At 40.3% G+C, this 18,625-nt stretch overlaps 1 protein-coding gene across 1 annotated transcript; it reads right to left on the bottom strand.

Moving 5' to 3' along the window:
* Positions 1-15,420: 15,420 nt before the first annotated feature.
* On the bottom strand, positions 15,421-17,463 carry LOC103407468 (phenylacetaldehyde reductase-like). Its single transcript, XM_070810237.1, has 5 exons — positions 17,264-17,463; positions 16,703-16,872; positions 16,388-16,579; positions 16,106-16,268; positions 15,421-16,025 (listed from the first exon to the last, which is right to left on the bottom strand). Exons 1-5 carry the CDS (start codon positions 17,379-17,381, stop codon positions 15,706-15,708), a joined length of 963 nt encoding a protein of 320 aa, XP_070666338.1. The 5' UTR covers positions 17,382-17,463; the 3' UTR covers positions 15,421-15,705.
* Between the last annotated feature and the right edge of the window lie 1,162 nt (positions 17,464-18,625).

The following is an 18,625-nucleotide window of genomic DNA, read 5'->3' as shown; positions in this document are numbered from 1 at the left end:
TCTGAGCTGAAGAACTCGAGAAGATGCTACATTCTGCCAGAAGAATAGATAAGATAAGGGAAAATGATACATTGAAGCATGTGGAGACAAGCACAACAAAGCACGTGCCGATTCATCCGCTACTTCTTCAAAATCAAAAGTATCTCATATCATCAGGTTTGCAATCACTCTGGATGGTGAACTCGTTTTGACCCTCAAATTCTTGGGTCGACTTAGTAGGCGTTGTGGGCTGCACATGCCGATTCACCACCCTTGAATCAAATCCTTAAAGATCAAGTCACCAACTGGAAGAAGAGCCCATCAATCTTGAAGATCATACCGTTGACCAAACTGCTCAGGTGTGAATTAGAAAGATTGAACAAAGCAACAAGTCATCACCTCCACCTCGTGCTTGTTTGCCATGTGTTCGAGTCAACCTTCAAAAATCAAGCCTCAACGGCCCTTGAAGAAGTTTCCGGCCAAATTCAAGATCAAGCCTCGACGGCCTTTGAAGAAATCACAAGTCCGATTCAAGATCAAGTGTCTACCACCCTTGAATCAAAACCTAGTTCAAGAATAAGCTGTGGAAAATCAACAATTGGAGGAATCCAGAAAATCCTCCAACCCAGTTCAAGATCAAAGCTGTGGAAAGTCAACAAAGCGCAAAAACAAATACGTGCCAATTCATTCACTACCAAAGCCAAAGATCATCTACCACATGAAGCTCCTTGTGGTCCAATTTCAACCTTCAAGATCAAGCCTCGACGGCCCTTGAAGAAATTTCAAACAAAAGTTCAAGAACAAGCCTCAAACGGCCCTTGAAGAAATTTCCAGCCCAATTCAAGATCAAGCCCCAACGGCCCTTGGATCGACATCTACAATAAGGGACTTCAAAACACATCTCCTACACATGACAAGCACATGTATACGACGCGCCTTGAAGTGGGGGCTACGTTATGACTTGATCCCTCCTCAACAAAGGGTACGTAGGCAACTTGAAGCATCAAAACTTCAAGTACAGTCACACCATCTAAAAAATATATATATATATATATAACACTTTGAAGATTGAAGAGCAAATTCAAGAACATAAGTGCTTTATTTCTCTAGAAGAAGGAGTCGGCTCCAAGGCCTTGTTACAAAATAAAATAAAATAAAATAAAATGTTAGAGGAGGTCTTTCTATACTTGAGACCCGTGCAAAATCAAAGAACATAAAAAATTAAGATCCATGAAAAGAGTAGCCCAAATACCAGGCCCATCCCTTCTCAAACACAATTGTTTTGGGTTCGCTATGCAAGGAGCTCCGTTTCTTCTCTCTCTGGGCCCAGGCCCGTCCCTCAAAGCCTAATCCGCGTTTCTCAGCCATTCGTGCCTTCGACTTGCAGCTCGGCACACGTCACGGGCTGGCCCAGCAACAACAAGAGGCACCAGCCCAGGTCCAGGCAAAAAACCTCGCAGGCCCATGTCCCTCGACAACACCATCAAGCGGGACTGCTTCTCCGTCCTCCGCACCGCAAGCAGACACCTGAGCTCTGACGCTCTCTTGGTGTAACACACAAAATTCCAGGTTTTGTTGAATCAATGGTCAGCAGCAAGAAACATGGCAGGCCCGTCTTCCTCTACGGCTGCATCAAGCTCCAAACTCCACCTGCTACGCATGGTGTGCACACCCATGTTCGACAATCATGTCCCGCACCTCTTTCGCCGCACCGGCTTTCTTTCTCCCTCTCAAAGAATGCATTATCCTTTATGTTTTTGCCTGAAGAGGGAAACTGCTATAGCTCTGCAGCTGCATATCAACACCGGCGACGAGGCTCTGCAAACCTTCTTGAATCTGAGCAGCCCATATCTACTGCTCTGCTATCATACCTCTGAACTCTACGGCATGGAGATCTTGGAGAACGGGATCTAGGACGACTTGAGCATCGTCTTCACGCACGACGAGGGGACATCGGTGCTGTTCAAGGTCATATCAGTGTTCGCCTTCCGGAACATCAGCCCGACAGAGATTGAGTCACGGCCACACCGAAACCGTTTGATCAAGCTGGTGAGCGATTCGAACGAAGGTAAATAATCAAGACGCGTGTACTCGCCGCTGTCCATCCACGTGGTGCTGAGCTTGATCGCGGCAGGGTCAAAAGGTCCGACCAAAGACCAGCTGCTCTCGCTCTTCCTGTAGCAGCACCGTCAGCAGCAGTACGCCACCCACGTTTTGGTTCGATAAGCTACCCTCCTCCAATATAGCAAAGTCCAAAGTCATCGAGAACTTCAAGGTTCTGGGCGTCAATTTCATCCTAGGTGATCTGTACGATCACAAAAGCTCGGTTAATGTGATCTAGCAAGTCGACGTGGTGATCTCTACGGTGAAACATGGTCAGTTGGCTGATCAGGGAAAGATCATTACTTACGCAGGCAGCTCGTTTTGAAGTCCATGCGGAGCAGATGTTTGTTGGACATGGAGATCAGTTATCCAATGTCATCCAAACAGAAACTCAAAGACGAAGATCTCCTCAAAGCTGTCAGGACCAGTGATTCTTCGGTGTTCAAATCTCTTTCACTAAAACAGCTCGCCGAAGTTTTCTTTCTCAAGAATGAGGATACCCACTCCCTCATCCGCGTCGCTATCTCTTCAGCTCTCCCCTTCTGCCCATCAGTTCCAAGCAGCAACGACAAGCAGCAACGGCGACAGCAAAGTCTCCGACATCAAGGTTCTCAGCCTTCGCGTCCTTATCAGCATCGACGAAGCTCGTTGCCTACAACTCTAGCTCTGTCCCTTACAGCAGACGCTCCACCTCTTGAGCACTCCAAACCAACAGCAACGCCGCTGCCTCTTCTTCGCTCAACAGTTCCAGGTACGGGTCCTACCAGGAACGCTCCCCAGGCTCCTCTCGTACATCAGAGCCACCACCAGCCCAACTAAACTCCTCATTTTCCAAAGCCTCGGCAGCAGCGGTGGCGTTTCTGATGGTGAGGCACGCCAGCTTTGGTATTCTGGCCACCATGTCCCATTTCTTGAGGTCGCCGACGACTCTGACATTGATTCCCATTCCTCCGGCGGTAGCTCCGTTGTCCCGCAGTTCGAGGACGTCGCTGCATTCAATCCCTTCCTCCTTCTTCCTCCTTCGTGCTCCTCCGTACTCCTCCTCCTCCGTCTCTTGCCTCGCAGCTGCCACCAACTTCAAAGACCGCTGTCAAACGACTAGCCGGCCGAGAAGCTCTTCCTCAAACTCCAGCTCTCCGTCCGTCTTCGTCCTTCCCTACAAAATCCCTTAGCCAAGCATCCTAATTTATACAAAAAAAAAATTTCCTTATACATATATATATATATATATATATATATGTCTTCTATCTAGCAGCAATAAGCCCATCAAAAGGAGGTTGGCCAAGCCCAAAGCTTATTGTCCAAATCCAGCTCCAAGAAGAAGAAACCCAAATCAAACCAAGCCCATCTCCTTCCTTGTCCACCAATTACAAAACCGAGCCCAGCTCTCAAAGCCCATCTTCACAAGTCTCACTCTCTCTGCTAAAATGGCTGCGGGGAATGTGAAACCGAGCCAATCGATGGTCTCGACGATCGTCCTTCCTTTTCCACCGTTCCGCCGCCTACTCTCGTCTTCTCTCTGTCGGAGCTCCACAAAGCCTTCAGATGCAATGGTTCAGGATTAGGCTTCAAAGGTGCTCGGATCAAATAGATTTTCAAAGCTTCAGAGAAAATGGTAGATCTGCTCTCGTCTTCTCTCATCAGCCCTCATCTTCCCCCGCGACTCAACTGCAACTCAACAACAACCTTTGCCATACGCTCCACAGACCTATCGCTGCAACGACCGCGGCCTTACCCAAATCAAATCCTTCCCTTCCCTCCAAGGCTTATCATTCGCTACTTTCTCCGACAGGTTCGATGACGGCGTCGAACCGACCCACGACCTGGACCTCATCAATTGAAATGCTCAAAAGACTCCAAACCGTAGCCTTGTACACATCTTTGCTATCCGGTCCAATCCCTGAAGAAATTGGAAACTGCAGCGAGCTGCAAAACCTGTACTTGTACCAAAACTCCATCACCGGTCCAATCCCAAAGCGAATTGGAGAGCTCGAAAAACTTCAAGAGTCTGTTGCTGTGGCAGAACAGCTTGGTTGGTTCAATCCCAAGTGAGCTTGGAAGCTGCAGAGAGGTCACAGTCATGGATTTCTCCGAAAATCTTCTGGCAAGCCAGATACCGAAAAGTTTTGGTGAGCTTTCAAATCTTCAAGAGCTTCAGTTGAGTGTCAATCAGTTATCAGGTACTATACCTTCTGAAATATCAAACTGCACTGCTCTGACTCATTTGGAAGTTGACAACAACGACATGTCGGGGGAGATTCTTGCTCTCATTGGCAACCTCAAGGGCTTAACTCTATTTTTCGCATGGCAAAATAAGCTTACAGGCAACATTCCTGAGAGTCTCTCATACTGTCAGAATCTTCAGGGTCTTGATCTTTCTTATAACAACCTATTTGGTTCAATACCAAGAAATGTTTTCGGATTGCAAAATCTCACCAAGCTGCTGCTGCTTTCCAATAATTTATCTGGCTTTATACCGCCGGATATAGGAAACTGCACGAACCTGTACAGGTTAAGGTTGAATCATAACCGGCTTTCAGGTACTGTTCCATTGGAGATTGGCAACTTGAAGAGCTTAAATTTTGTTGATTTGAGCAACAACCGCCTCGTTGGATAAATCCCTCCATCGATATCAGGATGTCAGAACCTCGAGTATCTTGATCTCCATTCAAATGGGATCACCGGCTCTGTCCCTGGCACTCTGCCTAAAAGTCTGCAGTTTGTTGACATCTCTGACAATAGGCTCACCGGCCAACTTCCTCACAGCATTGGATCATTAACCGAATTGACAAAACTCTATCTCGGGAAGAATCAGCTCTCTGGAAGCATCCCTGCTGAGATCCTTTCTTGCAATAAGCCCCAACTGCTACACATGGTGCGCACACCCAGAACAAGTGGACCTCTACGCCAGTTGCATGACCTCATCTTCAGACCACCAGGTTCCATCCACGCATTTCAGGGAACAAAATCTCCGGCGAGATGAGTTTTGTCTCCACTTGCAGAAACCGGAACATTTGGACCTGTCCCCCAGCAACTTCTCCATTGCTCGGCTTTGGACCACCTTAACATCTCCAATATCGTCGCTCCCTCCCACTCCAACTACGACAAGCTCATGGCGGTCAACGTCTGCGGGATGGCGGTATGAGAGGGAACATCATGTGCACGACGAGCGTGGCATCGAGTGTTGGGGCGGGGCGTTCTTCACGGAGCTGCACCGACAGGGCCTCGCTCTTCCATGGCCGCCCACGCAATCCTCCGCAGCCACAAAGCCACCATCTTCATCCACCAGGCTCCTCCCTGCCTTCTCTCCATCCTATCCCGCATCCTATATATATATATATGTATGTATATGTATGTACGTATGTATGTATGTGTGCATATAAAAAAATTACAATATAAAAAAAGGAAAATAAGAGACATGTTGCACCAGGCACCGAAAGCAAAGAAAAAATATAAAAAAATAAAAAAAGAGGAAAAGCAAAGGTGGTGCCAGCACCATGAAAGAAAAAATAATGAAAAGATATGGAATGGTGCATGCAAAAGAAAGTAGTTGTGGCTAGCACCGAAAGTAAAAAAAAGAAAATATAATAAAAAAAAAAAAGGGTCATGATGGTGCGGTGTGTGCATATATATATAATGTAATATGTATAAAAATTATATATATAATAATTGCATTGAGAGAAATAAAGTTCATTTTATTTATTTCTATATATAAAAAAAATTAAAAAAAAATTACATTGAGAGAAATAAAATCTATTTTATTTATTTCTCTAAAAAAAGATTACATAAAATTGCATTATACATACACAAAAAAAAAAAAAAATTTACAAATGTGCAAACAAACGGGAAGGAGTCTTCATTGCTCAGGTGGTGTCTCAGTACTCGGTGGAGCTCTAGGAAAAAGAGACGTCGGAGATTGACTGTTTGAAGTCACACCACTCGGCGGAACTCCAGGAAGAAGAGGCACCGAAGGTTGATCATTTGAGGCTTCATTACGCGGCACAGCCCCAGAAGACGAAGGCAAATGCTGCTGGAACAAACCCACAAACCTCTGATGATCAAGTAAAATCTGACCATCAGATTCCTGCATCTGGTCAATCTTCCTCTTCATGTTTGTCGCATAGCTATGGGCGAGCTTATGCAACTGTTTATTCTCCTGCTTAAGCCCTCTAATCTCTTGTTTGAGACTCATCACCTCAGCCGCCAATGATTCAACTTGACGGGTTCGAGCAAATAGGCGTTGGGCCATATTAGACACAGAACCTGCACACTGCACACTAAGAGCCAGAGAATCCTTAACAGCCAACTCATCAGACCGTTTGGAAAGTAGTCTGTTATCTCTGGGAGTGACAAGGTTTCGGGCCACCACCGCAGCGATCATATCATTCTTCACCACCGAATCCCCAACGGTAAGAGGACCAGTAGGGGATATGAAGGATGGGCGCCATATGTTATCTGGAGAAGACGGGACTACCTCTTCACCAAGGTTCAAATCAAAACGACGGTCGGAGGGTCCAGACATTTTCAAAGGTGTTGAAGAAAGAAGAGGTCGAACAAATCAAGATCTTAGAAATGCAAGAAGGGAGTTTCTACAAGCGAAAATTCAAGTGTGCTTTGAAACGAACTGCGTGCCTCTATAAAAAATCAGCACTCGACAGGATTTCAGAGATCGAAGAGGTGAGCTCAGAGTTCGAAAATGCCGATTCAAAAATCGAAGAGGCAAGCTCAGAAATCGGAGAAGCATCTTGCTTTTCCAGACGCGTTAGCACCCGTCACACGCAAACTCAGCTTTGCGGAAATCACGGGCAATTTGTTAAAGCGCCAATCCCAGATATCGAAGAGGCGCCAGTCTTTTTCAACCTCGTCAGCACCCGTCATGCGCAAACTCAGCTTTGCGGAAATCACGGGCAATTTGTCGAAGCGCCGATCCCAGATATCGAAGAGGCGCCAGTCTTTTTCAGCCTCGTCAACACCTATCACATGCACACTCAGCTTGACGAAAATTACGGACAATTTGTCGAAGATTTCTGATAAAGAAGAAAGCACGTGAAGTCATACTGATCAATCACGCATTGGTTGCCAACACGAGTAAAAGAATAGTACCTCTACAGGTACTAAAGAAATTCCTATAACTGTCCACCTTCACCCTTCATAGCAAGGCAGACATACAGAACCTTTCTTCATCTCTGAGAATGCTTTCCCAACGAAGCCTCTCGGGTCACTCAGTGTTCCTTATTCCTTGGGGTACCTCTGCAAGCCAATGACTCCAAAGCAAAAGTATCTCATATCACCAGGGTAGAAAGCAAGAGTATCTCATATCATGCGTTATCCCTGTCCTTTCCTTTGTCCTTGTTCCTACCTACAAAGACAAGGATAAAGAAAACAATATGCCGGAACTTCCACTCAAACTCGGGTAAGGAACCGACTGCTGGGAACCCTTCCCTGATTGCCTACCTAGCACTGCTCTCGAGTACTCGTCTCCCACTGCTGCTGTACTTCCAAAAGAAGCTGCCACATCTGCCTGAAGAACAGATAAGGCAAGTGAAAATGATAACTTGCAGCATGTGGAGACAACGTGCAGAAGAAATAAGCAGAGAAGAATGCAGTATTGACAGTCAGCTCAGCAGAAGGAGTCTGAGCTGAGGAACTCAAGAAGCTGCCACATCTGCTTGAAGAAACAAGCAGAGAAGAATGCAGCCTGCACAGTCAGCTCAGCAGAAGAAGTCTGAGCTGAAGAACTCGAGAAGATGCTACATTCTGCCAGAAGAATAGATAAGACAAGGGAAAATGATACATTGAAGCATGTGAAGACAAGCATAACAAAACACGTGCCGATTCATCCGCTACTTCTTCAAAATCAAAAGTATCTCATATAATCAGGTTTGTAATCACTCTGGGTGGATGACTCGTTTTGACCCTCAAATTCTTGGGTCGACTTGCTAGGTGTTGTGGGCTGCATGTGCCGTTTCACCACCCTTGAATCAAATCCTTAAAGATCAAATCACCAACTGGAAGAAGAGCCCATCAATCTTGAAGATCATACCGTTGACCAAACTGCTCAGGTATGAATTAGAAAGATTGAACAAAGCAACAAGTCGTCACCTTCACCTCGTGCCTGCTTGCCATGTGTTCGAGTCAACCTTCAAGAATCAAGCCTCAACGGCCCTTGAAGAAGTTTCCGGCCAAATTCAAGATCAAGCCTCGATGGCCCTTGAAGAAATCACAAGTCTGATTCAAGATCAAGTGTCTATCACTCTTGAATCAAAACCTAGTTCAAGAATAAGCTGTGGAAAATCAACAATTGGAGGAATCCAGAAAATCCTCCAACCCAGTTCAAGATCAAAGCTATGGAAAGTCAACAAAGCGCAAAAAAACAAATACGTGCCGATTCATCCACTACTAAAGCCAAAGATCATCTACCACATAAAGCTCCTTGTGGTCTAATTTCAACCTTCAAGATCAAGCTTCGACGGCCCTTGAAGAAATTTCAAACAAAAGTTCAAGAACAAGCCTCAAACGGCCCTTGAAGAAATCTCAAACAAAGTCCAAGAACAAGCCTCAACGGCCCTTGAAGAAATCTCCAGCCCAATTCAAGATCAAGCCTCGACGGCCCTTGGATCGACATCTACATTAAGGGACTTCAAAAACGCATCTCCTACACGTGACAAGCACATGTATATGACGCGCCTTGAAGTGGGGGCATTTGTAGACATCGAAATTTCGGTAAATAAATGTTGACCGATAAATCAAAGTTTCAACGCTCATGTATTACATAAATTTTACACGTAGCGTGCGACTCAACGAAAATTGAAATGAGTTGGAAAAGTCATCAAATAGGACACGTGTCAACACCTGGCAGAAACAACTTATTTCATCTGGGATATTATATTCAAAATTAGGCCTTGAAAAATTCTATAAATACAAGCCCATTTCATTCATTTGGGGGGAACCAAAATCATTAGGCAAAACTCTTAAAGCTCTAAAGCTCTGAAACTCCGAACCTCTCAAGCATCCAGGTTCCCGAAGAATCAAGAAAGCGTTCTTCGTTCATCGTTCATCCTAAGATCAAGCCCCAACGGCCCTTTGGATCAACAATCATCCACCAATTCAAGATCAAGCCCCGACGGCCCTTGAAGAAAGTGTTCTTCGTTCTTCGTTCATCGTTCATCCAAGATCAAGCCCCAACGGCCCTTTGGATCAACAATCATCCACCAATTCAAGATCAAGCCCCGACGGCCCTTGAAGAAAGTGTTCTTCGTTCATCGTTCATCCAAGATCAAACCCCAACGGCCCTTTGGATCAACAAACATCCACCAATTCAAGATCAAGCCCCGACGGCCCTTGAAGAAAGTGTTCTTCATTCTTCGTTCTTCGTTCATCGCTCTTTCAAGATCAAGCCCCGACGGCCCTTGAAGAAAGCACCATCGTTCATCATCCGTTCATCCAAGATCAAGCCCCAACGGCCCTTTGGATCAACAAACGTCGACAAATCCACACACATCCAACCGTTCTTCAAGATTAAGCCCAAAAGCCCTTGAAGATCTGTTCATCACTGTTTCTTCAAGATCAAGCCCAAAAGCCCTTGAAGATCCGTTCATCACCGTTACTTAAGATCAAGCCCTAACGGCTCCTTGAAGACCCGCTCAAATCCACCTTCAAAGATCAAGCCCACGGCCCCTTGAAGAAACTTCCAACAGTTCATCCAAGATCAAGCCTCAACGGCCCTTGGATCAATCACACATCCACAAATACACACCTTACGGAGATCGAATCAGAGGATCAAATTAGAGAGAGATTGTAACCCAGAATTTTCAAATACAAATATTTGTTTGTGCACGTTGTTCTTGTCTCTTTTGTTTCAGGAATTTTCCGTGTTCACAACTATATTTTAAGAAACATTGAAATTCTCTAGTGACAATCAAAAGGGTAGATGATTTCAAATTGAATTGATTTTTTTTTTTTTTGCAAAGATAATATATGAATGAAGACTCAAATGAATAAAGATTTTCATATTGAATTGTTTTTTTGTAAGAATAATCTATGAATCAAGAGTCAAAAAATAGACGGGTCAGATTTGTGAACGCAGGACGCAGTGAGTAAAAGAGAAAGGCTCTAAACATTAGAGCAATCCACTACTTGCAAATAAATAATTTTGAGTCAAAAATATTATTTTTCTTTACTTTTATGGCGAGACGACCCATATGTAGCACTGTTGACCCTAAAAACTACCAAGCCTAGTGGCGTGCATGTCGAGTAATTAATAAGCTAACTATGTCATTCGGTTGTATGCGGGGCATGCCAACTCAACGGCTGAGCTCGGCCGGTGAGTAAAATTTGTTAATGTGGCGTTGGGTGCGCTGCTGACTTCTAAATCTCGCGACTGCGGCCGAGGAAGGAACACGTCTCGGCTTTTGGGTTCTAGAGCCTGAAGACAAGGTTGCTAATTTTGTGAAATTCAATATCAAATTCGGCTTTCAATGTGCCGAATGTAGTAACTTGTAACACCTCACTTCGCCGAGAAGGCTAATGAGATGACCTCTGCCAATAAGGATTCGAAAATCCTTCTGGACCGAGACCTGGATAGATAACCAGTCGGCCCTGTCGCAATGCTGTTTATCCAAACTGAAGGTGTTTCACGATCGGCTGATTCTACGGCAACAGTGCTGTTCATCCAAACTAAAGATGTTCACCGGTTGCCTTCATAGTGCTGTTTATCCAAACTGAAGATGTGTTGGCGAAAAAGGAAAATAAAAATCTCAAGGTTGTTGAGAGGTTTCGCGTAGAGCGAGGGTTTGCGCAGGCCAGTTTATGTGTTGAATTGGAGGTAACTTGAATGATGCACTCCCTTCTCTATTTATAAGAGTGAATTCTCAGGCGCGGAAACATTCCCCATCCTAATGCAACATCATAACTTTTGTGAACCACTACGGAATGATTATCACACGCTTTCGTGATAAACATTCACCACCCTTAGCCAAGTAATTTTCCACGTGCTCTTCGTATAAGAAACGCAATTAGCATCAGTCTAAAATACTTGGCTAGAGATAAGCCAAGTGAAATTATTCCAACAGCCTATGCAACCACATTGAAGTCCACGTGTGCGAAGCCCTACTGACGCATGGCAAATTGACTTCAAATAGAACTCTCCCACTAGTCACACGGAAAATAACTTTCAGCTCCCCCTTTGCTAATTACCAAGTGCACGCGTCATCTCTATTTGTCCAAATGCATTCATACATGCAACGCAAGTTGCAAAATAATTGCATCAATTCACATGCATTATCCCATCTTTTCCTAACTAAATGCAAGCCATGCATTATCAAAAGGTTCAATCTGATCACATCTCCCACTTTTGCAGCTGTCTTATCCTTAAATCCTGATAAGTACTGATTTTCTGCATTGATCAAGCCGCAAACAAACCAAGCTGCGCAACACGTAACCACATAGAGTCCTTATTGCAATGTAACCTCTTTCATTTGTTTGACTCTCAAGATGTAAATCATAAGACAAATCACCATATTAAAATTACTAATAAAATAGTAACATCTAATATAGTTTCCTTCGTTTCCTTCATCCATCGGCTTTAAATATACGGGCTGAATGTGTGCAAAATCACGGCCTCTTAATGTTCGGAGTCATCCAACGGCCCAGAATCTTGCTCATTCAACGGTCTTGATTGCCCAGGGCGATATTGTAAAATTAGGTTCAAACAAGCACGTACATTTTAGCAACAATGAGTTCATTCCTACCACGTAAACAATTTTAATGGATATATTGACATATTTTAAAGATAGACTGCGAAGTGAATAAGGAATTAAGTGACAACATTTGAGTTTTAAGAGCTTAGTGAAACACGAGTTGTAAGTGAATACCTTTATCGGGCCATTTAAGGAAAAGAATCTCCATTTTTTTTATAAAAAAAAAAGAAGAATTACCTATTTCACACAGAACTTCAATTATCTGAATTGTCTATTTTGTAAGTCTCGATTTATAGATCATCCTTGTAAAATTTAATTCAATATGGAATCATTTGCTCTTTTTTTAATTGTCATAATGAAATTTCAATGTTTCTTAGAACATAGTGTTCAACAATATTTTGAACTCTATTAGATGCCTCAAAAATTTTCAATTTGGCTAAATAATTGGCAACGATGATCTATGAAGCGAAACTTGAAAATTAAATGGTTCGGTTCGTTAAAATTCGATGCGGAGGGGGCTCACGACATGTCCCCATTTCAAGAAAAAATGAGAATCCCTTGGATAAAAAGTTCGTTGTAAAGATAACACTTAATACTACAAAAATAATTGACACTTAGTATTACAATCTAGTGTCTTAGGTTCGATTCTCATTAAAAACCAATATGAACCACATTATTGCTAGCTCATTGTAAGGTTTAGCCCACTCACCCACCCTTTTAGTGTAGATAATATCATTTGTTCAAAAAAAAAACAGAACTAACGAAAATGGCTTGAAAACTTTGATTTTTAATCCAAAGGACAAAAATGTGTTGTAAGTGAATAGTACCATGAGTGACTTTTTAAAGTTAAAATATGGTTTTTCGTTAAAGTGAATAGTAATGTGAGTGTTTCATTAAAACTCCAAAAAAAAAAACCATAAAATAATTATTAACAATGCTATTAAAACACAAATGATTGCTTAAAATAAATATTAACTCTAGAATATAATTGAAAAATGTATAGTTATAAATATTTTTACAATCAAACAATTTACATTCTTTAACAAATTTATCACGAATCAAACTGAATATCGTACTGGCCATGTCTACTCTGTAACAAATGGTGCTATAAGCTACTACCGAATTCCGTTCCCGCCCGCGAACTTGAAGTGTACTATGTGGCAATCTGGTTGGGACATATATAAACAGTGACGGTAGTGGTCGGGGCTTAAATGAAAATTAGGTTGCCTAAAAATAGATTAACATGTTCTTTTAGTACTGGTAGTACAATTTCAAGTTTGATAACCATTTTATTTTTAGTTACCACTTTTTTTTATAACTGTAAATTGAAATTTTATTTAGCAACTACTTTCATTAAAACAAAAACAAAAAAACTCAAAGCTCAAAACCAAAATTTGAAAATTCAAGAGAATAGTTTTCAACTTTCACTTTTTTAACTGAAAATTGAAAAGTAATTATCAAACAAGATTTCAACTTTCAGTTAAAAAAAAAAGATAAAACCAAAAGTGAAAACGATGGACATCAAATAGCCCTTAAGTTATTTTGCCAACTTTATTTTACTTACCCACAACCTTAAAGGGAATGAGAACCACACAACATTTTCTCCTCTTACACATCTCTATGTTCTTTATTTTTTCCGAAGTCATCAGATTGAACAAATCAAACAAAAAAAGGATGCATTTTTAAATAGAGTTGTGTAGGGGGGAGAAAAGGCAATGTGTGGTTACCATTTCTCTTGCTTTTTTCCCTTTATTTGTGTTTACTTGCCTACATACACAATATATATATATATATATATATATATATATATATATATATTCCAAATCTTATAGGATTCATACATACAATAACACTATATTAAATACTAATTATAACAAGGAGAAAATTTTTGTTGGGTTTTATGCCGAAATGATCTAAAAATCAAATCTCAATGTTGAAATGATTAGTGTTTATTATGTTGTCAATATCTTATCGATGTCTCTTCAATATTTGATTAATATTTTATTGTTCTACTGTTCATATTTAATTTTCTCAACATCTAGCGGTTTTCCAGTAATCCTGATCAAGATATTAAAAATTACATTGGTTGGTGAACCATATGGTTTTTCGTATAGCATGAAATCTTAGTTTTTCAACATGATAAGTTCGAATCTGGCTAGTTTTATCAAATTATAGATGTGAGCATGGATAATATCTTAATACTGGATACGATGTTATATATGTTTCCATAATTTTACAACATTTCACTGTAAATAAATCCAAATGCTCTTCTTGAGAAAACATTAGAAATTCGTGATTTCATAGCAACTAATGAGTTATTTAAAAAGGTTTAGAACAAGAGAATAATTTTCATAAAAAATTAGCTTTTGGTGTTGTTAAGCTTCTTTAGTCCTACAAATGTATATCATTTCGAGCTGTATATCTTGGAATATGCATACCAAGAATGACAAAGTTCATGTTCAACCGAACCGATGATTTACCAGATTACATGAATATGTCATAACCCAATCTATGGTATGACTAATATCTCTCCTTCATAATTATTTTACGGGTAATGATAGAGAGACTAAATTGTGGATTGAATTTTGTAGACAAATTATCATAGAAGTTGATGACTAGATTATTAAGTGTTGATTAACGTGTTTATTTCTTATTGGTGTCATATCATTTAGTTTGCAAATTTTGTTTACATATCATTACTCTTATTTTACAAGTTTTCTTTTTGTCTATTCTGTATAATTACTTTTAAATTCTGTATTTTGGTGTATGTGTTAACCACTAGAACATTGTCTCTTCCTCATCGTCTACATCAAGAGGAGGAACGGGAGCTAGTGGACTTGGAGGTCAAGCAAACTAGACACCCAATCTTTCTGGATTTAGTAGTTCATGTGTATAATGTAACAATATTTATGTGCATAAAATGATCAGAGAGTGGCTGTAGTTTGTATTGCCAAATGTAAAGGAGGCTTTCGATTATTAATGTAGTCATATTTTGAGTCAATTAATTAGAGGACTCAGCTTGTGTGTCTAATGTAATTAACGTGATGTCATCTACCACAAAAGAAGTTTTGTATGAGTACAACTTTGTTGTTTTATTAGTGTTTTTTGAAGTTCTTGAGGAGAGGGCCTCTCGAATCCCTCACCAGCGAGCATCTAGGGTCTCTCAATTCCTATTGTTTGAACTGCAGCCGGAACATGATGTGATCTGTGTACTAATCCCAGCAGACCGTATTCCAGTAGGCATGTGTTGCTTTCTATGTAACGGAATCTAATGGAATTTGGAGTTTGAGAATTTTGATAACGAGCATCCTCCTTTAAAGATGTCATTTTTCACAGTGGCTCTTTTAAACTTAAGCAATAGGTTTAAGGCTTAAAACTCAAATGTTTCCCTGTTATTTAGATGATTTTTTTTTTGTCTTTGATTCTCTATTTATTTGTCTGCATTGGTTATTTATCAAACGGTTTGGTCTGTTCTCTTATGTAAAGTTGAGACGTTGATCTAGTCTGACAAGATTGCCTTAGCCAGTGTAACCCTCCTGTATGTTGCTGGACTTTACTATTCTGGACACTGTACATGAATTGTTGTCATATATTCAAGGTCTCATTGGTTTTGAGGGCAGTAAAGTACTCAGCACTGGAATTAATAATGTGTTCACAACTTTATATTATTCATAGCCTGACATGTATAAAGATCTGTAACTTGCCAAAATTACACATGATTAAAATGCAGGAAATACCAGCCATATATAGAGATTAATTTGAAGGCAACTTCTGACTTTTGCAGATTACTTTCAAAAGTCTTAACAGGAACAACATAATCTTCAACATCTGTTTGGAGTATTTTAGTAGAAGACAAACTTTATTTGTCAAAATTAAACCGATTCGTCAATCAAATTAACAAGTGCATGTCTATAAGTTGCACAATTCAAATCTTGAGAATACCCTTCTCCTTGAGGCTTTCAACCGTGTCTCTTAGACTTGTTTCCAGAGGAAGGAAAGTGATCCCCAAACCTTTTACTTTCTCCTTGGACACTTGATACTTTGAGTCTGAAGGATTGCCAAACTCAGGAAGGCACAAAGTGGGGTAAAGTTGTCGTAAAATCTGTAGAGTATCGGGGCCGTCAGCTACTTGGCCAACTAAACAATATCTGCCACTAGCAGAAGGAACTTCAAATGCTTTAATATGAGCAGAGGCAACATCTCGAACGTCCACGAATGCGTAGTTTACAACTGGAGTTTGGACACCTGAGCACAAAAGAGAAACAAATTAAGCACAATCAACTTGCATCACAAGGAATAGTGTTTAAACATAAAGGGGGTTGTACCACTAATGAAATTCAGAAGAAACTTGACGGAGAGATTAAGAGTTGGCTGGAAGAGTGGACCAATCACCATCCCTGGATTCATCGACACCAAATCAATCCCATTTCCTTCAGCAAATTTCCAGGCAGCCTCCTCAGCTAAAGTTTTTGAGAGTGGATACCATTGCTGAACAAATGAAGAAGGAAGTTCATATAAGTTTGTAGTTCATCATCACGTACTGTTTTTTCTTGTGTTAAGTTTACCGCTATGTCCAATATTTTTCAATAGTATGGGAACATTCATACCTTGTGCTTCTCGAAAAAGAGTTGATCCGAGTACCATGTTTCATCCAAAACCACATCAGATGTCAGAGGAGTTCCTGTCCCCATTACTGAAGCAATAGATGATGTTAATACCACTCTCTTGACAGTGGGGAATTTCGCGCACGATTTAAGAACATTGAGTGTCCCTTTCACTGCAGGCCCAACTATTTCCGCCTGAAATATGGCGAGAAATATCATTTCGGTTTCTATGTCATTTGTCTTGAAACTATGTTGGTTTTCTTTGTTTGCACATGGGACATGATAGAATATTTGAACCGTGAAGTGAAAGATACAAACCTGTGGGTCAATGGCTGAAATTTGTGCAGGCGATGCTGTATGAAAAACACCTACACATCCATCAACTACAGCGTCGAAAGATCCTTCTTCTAGTAAATCTGCTTTGAACAAATGGAGCCGTTCTTTTGCTCCATCTAGTGAGAGTAAGTGTTCTGTTTTATTTGGATCATCTGTGGCATTAGACAAACAGAACTAGTGAGTTGAACTTGGATTACAACAACCGCACGAGATGGGACTTACATTGACTAGTCTAGCTGAGGGTTAAATTGAATTTTCAAGTCCAAAATATTAGCTATTGTGTATCAAATACAATTGTCGCACGAAGATTTTGTTTTCATTCATTCTTATTTATATCTTCTCCTCTATCTCAATACTTTATTTTCCCATCATTGTGCTTTATACTTTTCTCATGTCTCACACAGGCAAAATTTAAAAACTAAAAACAAAACTGTTATAAAACTGGTCATAAGTGGTAGTTCTCCCTAAATTGCAGTGAGACGTTTTGAAATAAAATGGGGGCAGATCCCATCTAGTATGAAAAGAACTAGTAGTAATACTTACTTGGGTCACGAACGGTAGCTCTGACAGTATAACCTCTTTGTAGTAAGAGCTTCACGAGCCACGACGCTATGAAGCCGGAGGCTCCTGTTACACACACAACCTTCGTTCCTCCATCCATTTTCTCTCTGTGTCTCTCTCTTACAACTTAAGTTATCAGTTATGCAATGGTAGGGTTGGTGGTTTCTTAAGGTGGAAAGTTTGGCTGAGAAACTTCAGTGTAATGGGCAGCCATTGTTTACTATGAACATTGACCAAATAAAAAAACATTATGCAAGGAAAACACTAATTATTATTTAATCCGGTTGGAACATTGTTTATGTATTAAACTTTGGATTTGGATCCCAATCCAAATTGTGGGGATCCTAGGGATCCTCACATCTTAGCTATTTATCATGCATCGTGTGGTAAAAAATCATTTAATTTTTTATTATTTAAAATTAAATATAAATAATACCTGACGAAAATTAATTTATAATAAACAGTTATGATGTGAAGATTCCTAAAATTCCCATAAAGATCCGGAGAGGATCCTCTTTCATAAACTTTGATTAAGAAATCATTTGCTTATTTCATCTGCTCAAGCACTGCGAATCGACACGTCATTGCTATTATTGCGATGGATTAAAAACCGAGTTTTTTTTTATTTCCATGCACTCCTATAATTTTATTGAGTTAGGTGACGATTTATATAAATAATCACCTAATGTGAGAATAAGTGAGAATATTTAAATACAAAAGTTAGTGCAAAGGTGAGAGGTGACAACCATCTCCCAATCACTCTGATATTCACATGTTGTGTGATTTAATGGTATGCATTTGAAATATATTTATGGAGCGACGTGGAACACGCAAGTTTGTTAAACTTTTTTATTCCGTTTTGGCTTTATTATTTGAGTGATGTTAAGGAGGTTATATATTTATATTATATTAGTGTATTATTTTATGTAGTAAGTGATGTAAACAATTAACATTTAATAAAAAAAGTTCATTAATTGATATGGTATATACACGTCACTTATCACATTAAATAATACGCTTATAATATAAAAATGTAATATCTCTAACATTTTTCTAACAATTTACATTACGCCTACCATTGAGTCTCATTTTGTGTATAATTGGTGTTTTGTTTATATAAAAAATTGGTGATGATTACGGTCAACTGAGGAATATTTTTTGTTATTATAAATATCGGGACCCAATAGTGACAAGATATTTTAAAAGGTACAGACCTACAAGGGAAGGATTTTGATTTTTTGGGGTCAATTTTAGGAGTGGGTATAAAAATCGAGAAACTGTAAAACCAAACGGAAGATGAAGAAAAAATTGTAAAAAATCAGGTTGGCTAAAACCATTCAAACT

This window comes from Malus domestica, chromosome 02 (assembly GCF_042453785.1).
Source record: "Malus domestica chromosome 02, GDT2T_hap1".
Taxonomy (NCBI): Eukaryota; Viridiplantae; Streptophyta; class Magnoliopsida; order Rosales; family Rosaceae; genus Malus; species Malus domestica.
Note: the sequence above shows the minus strand (reverse complement) of the source record. Positions and strands in the feature narration are given on the sequence as shown.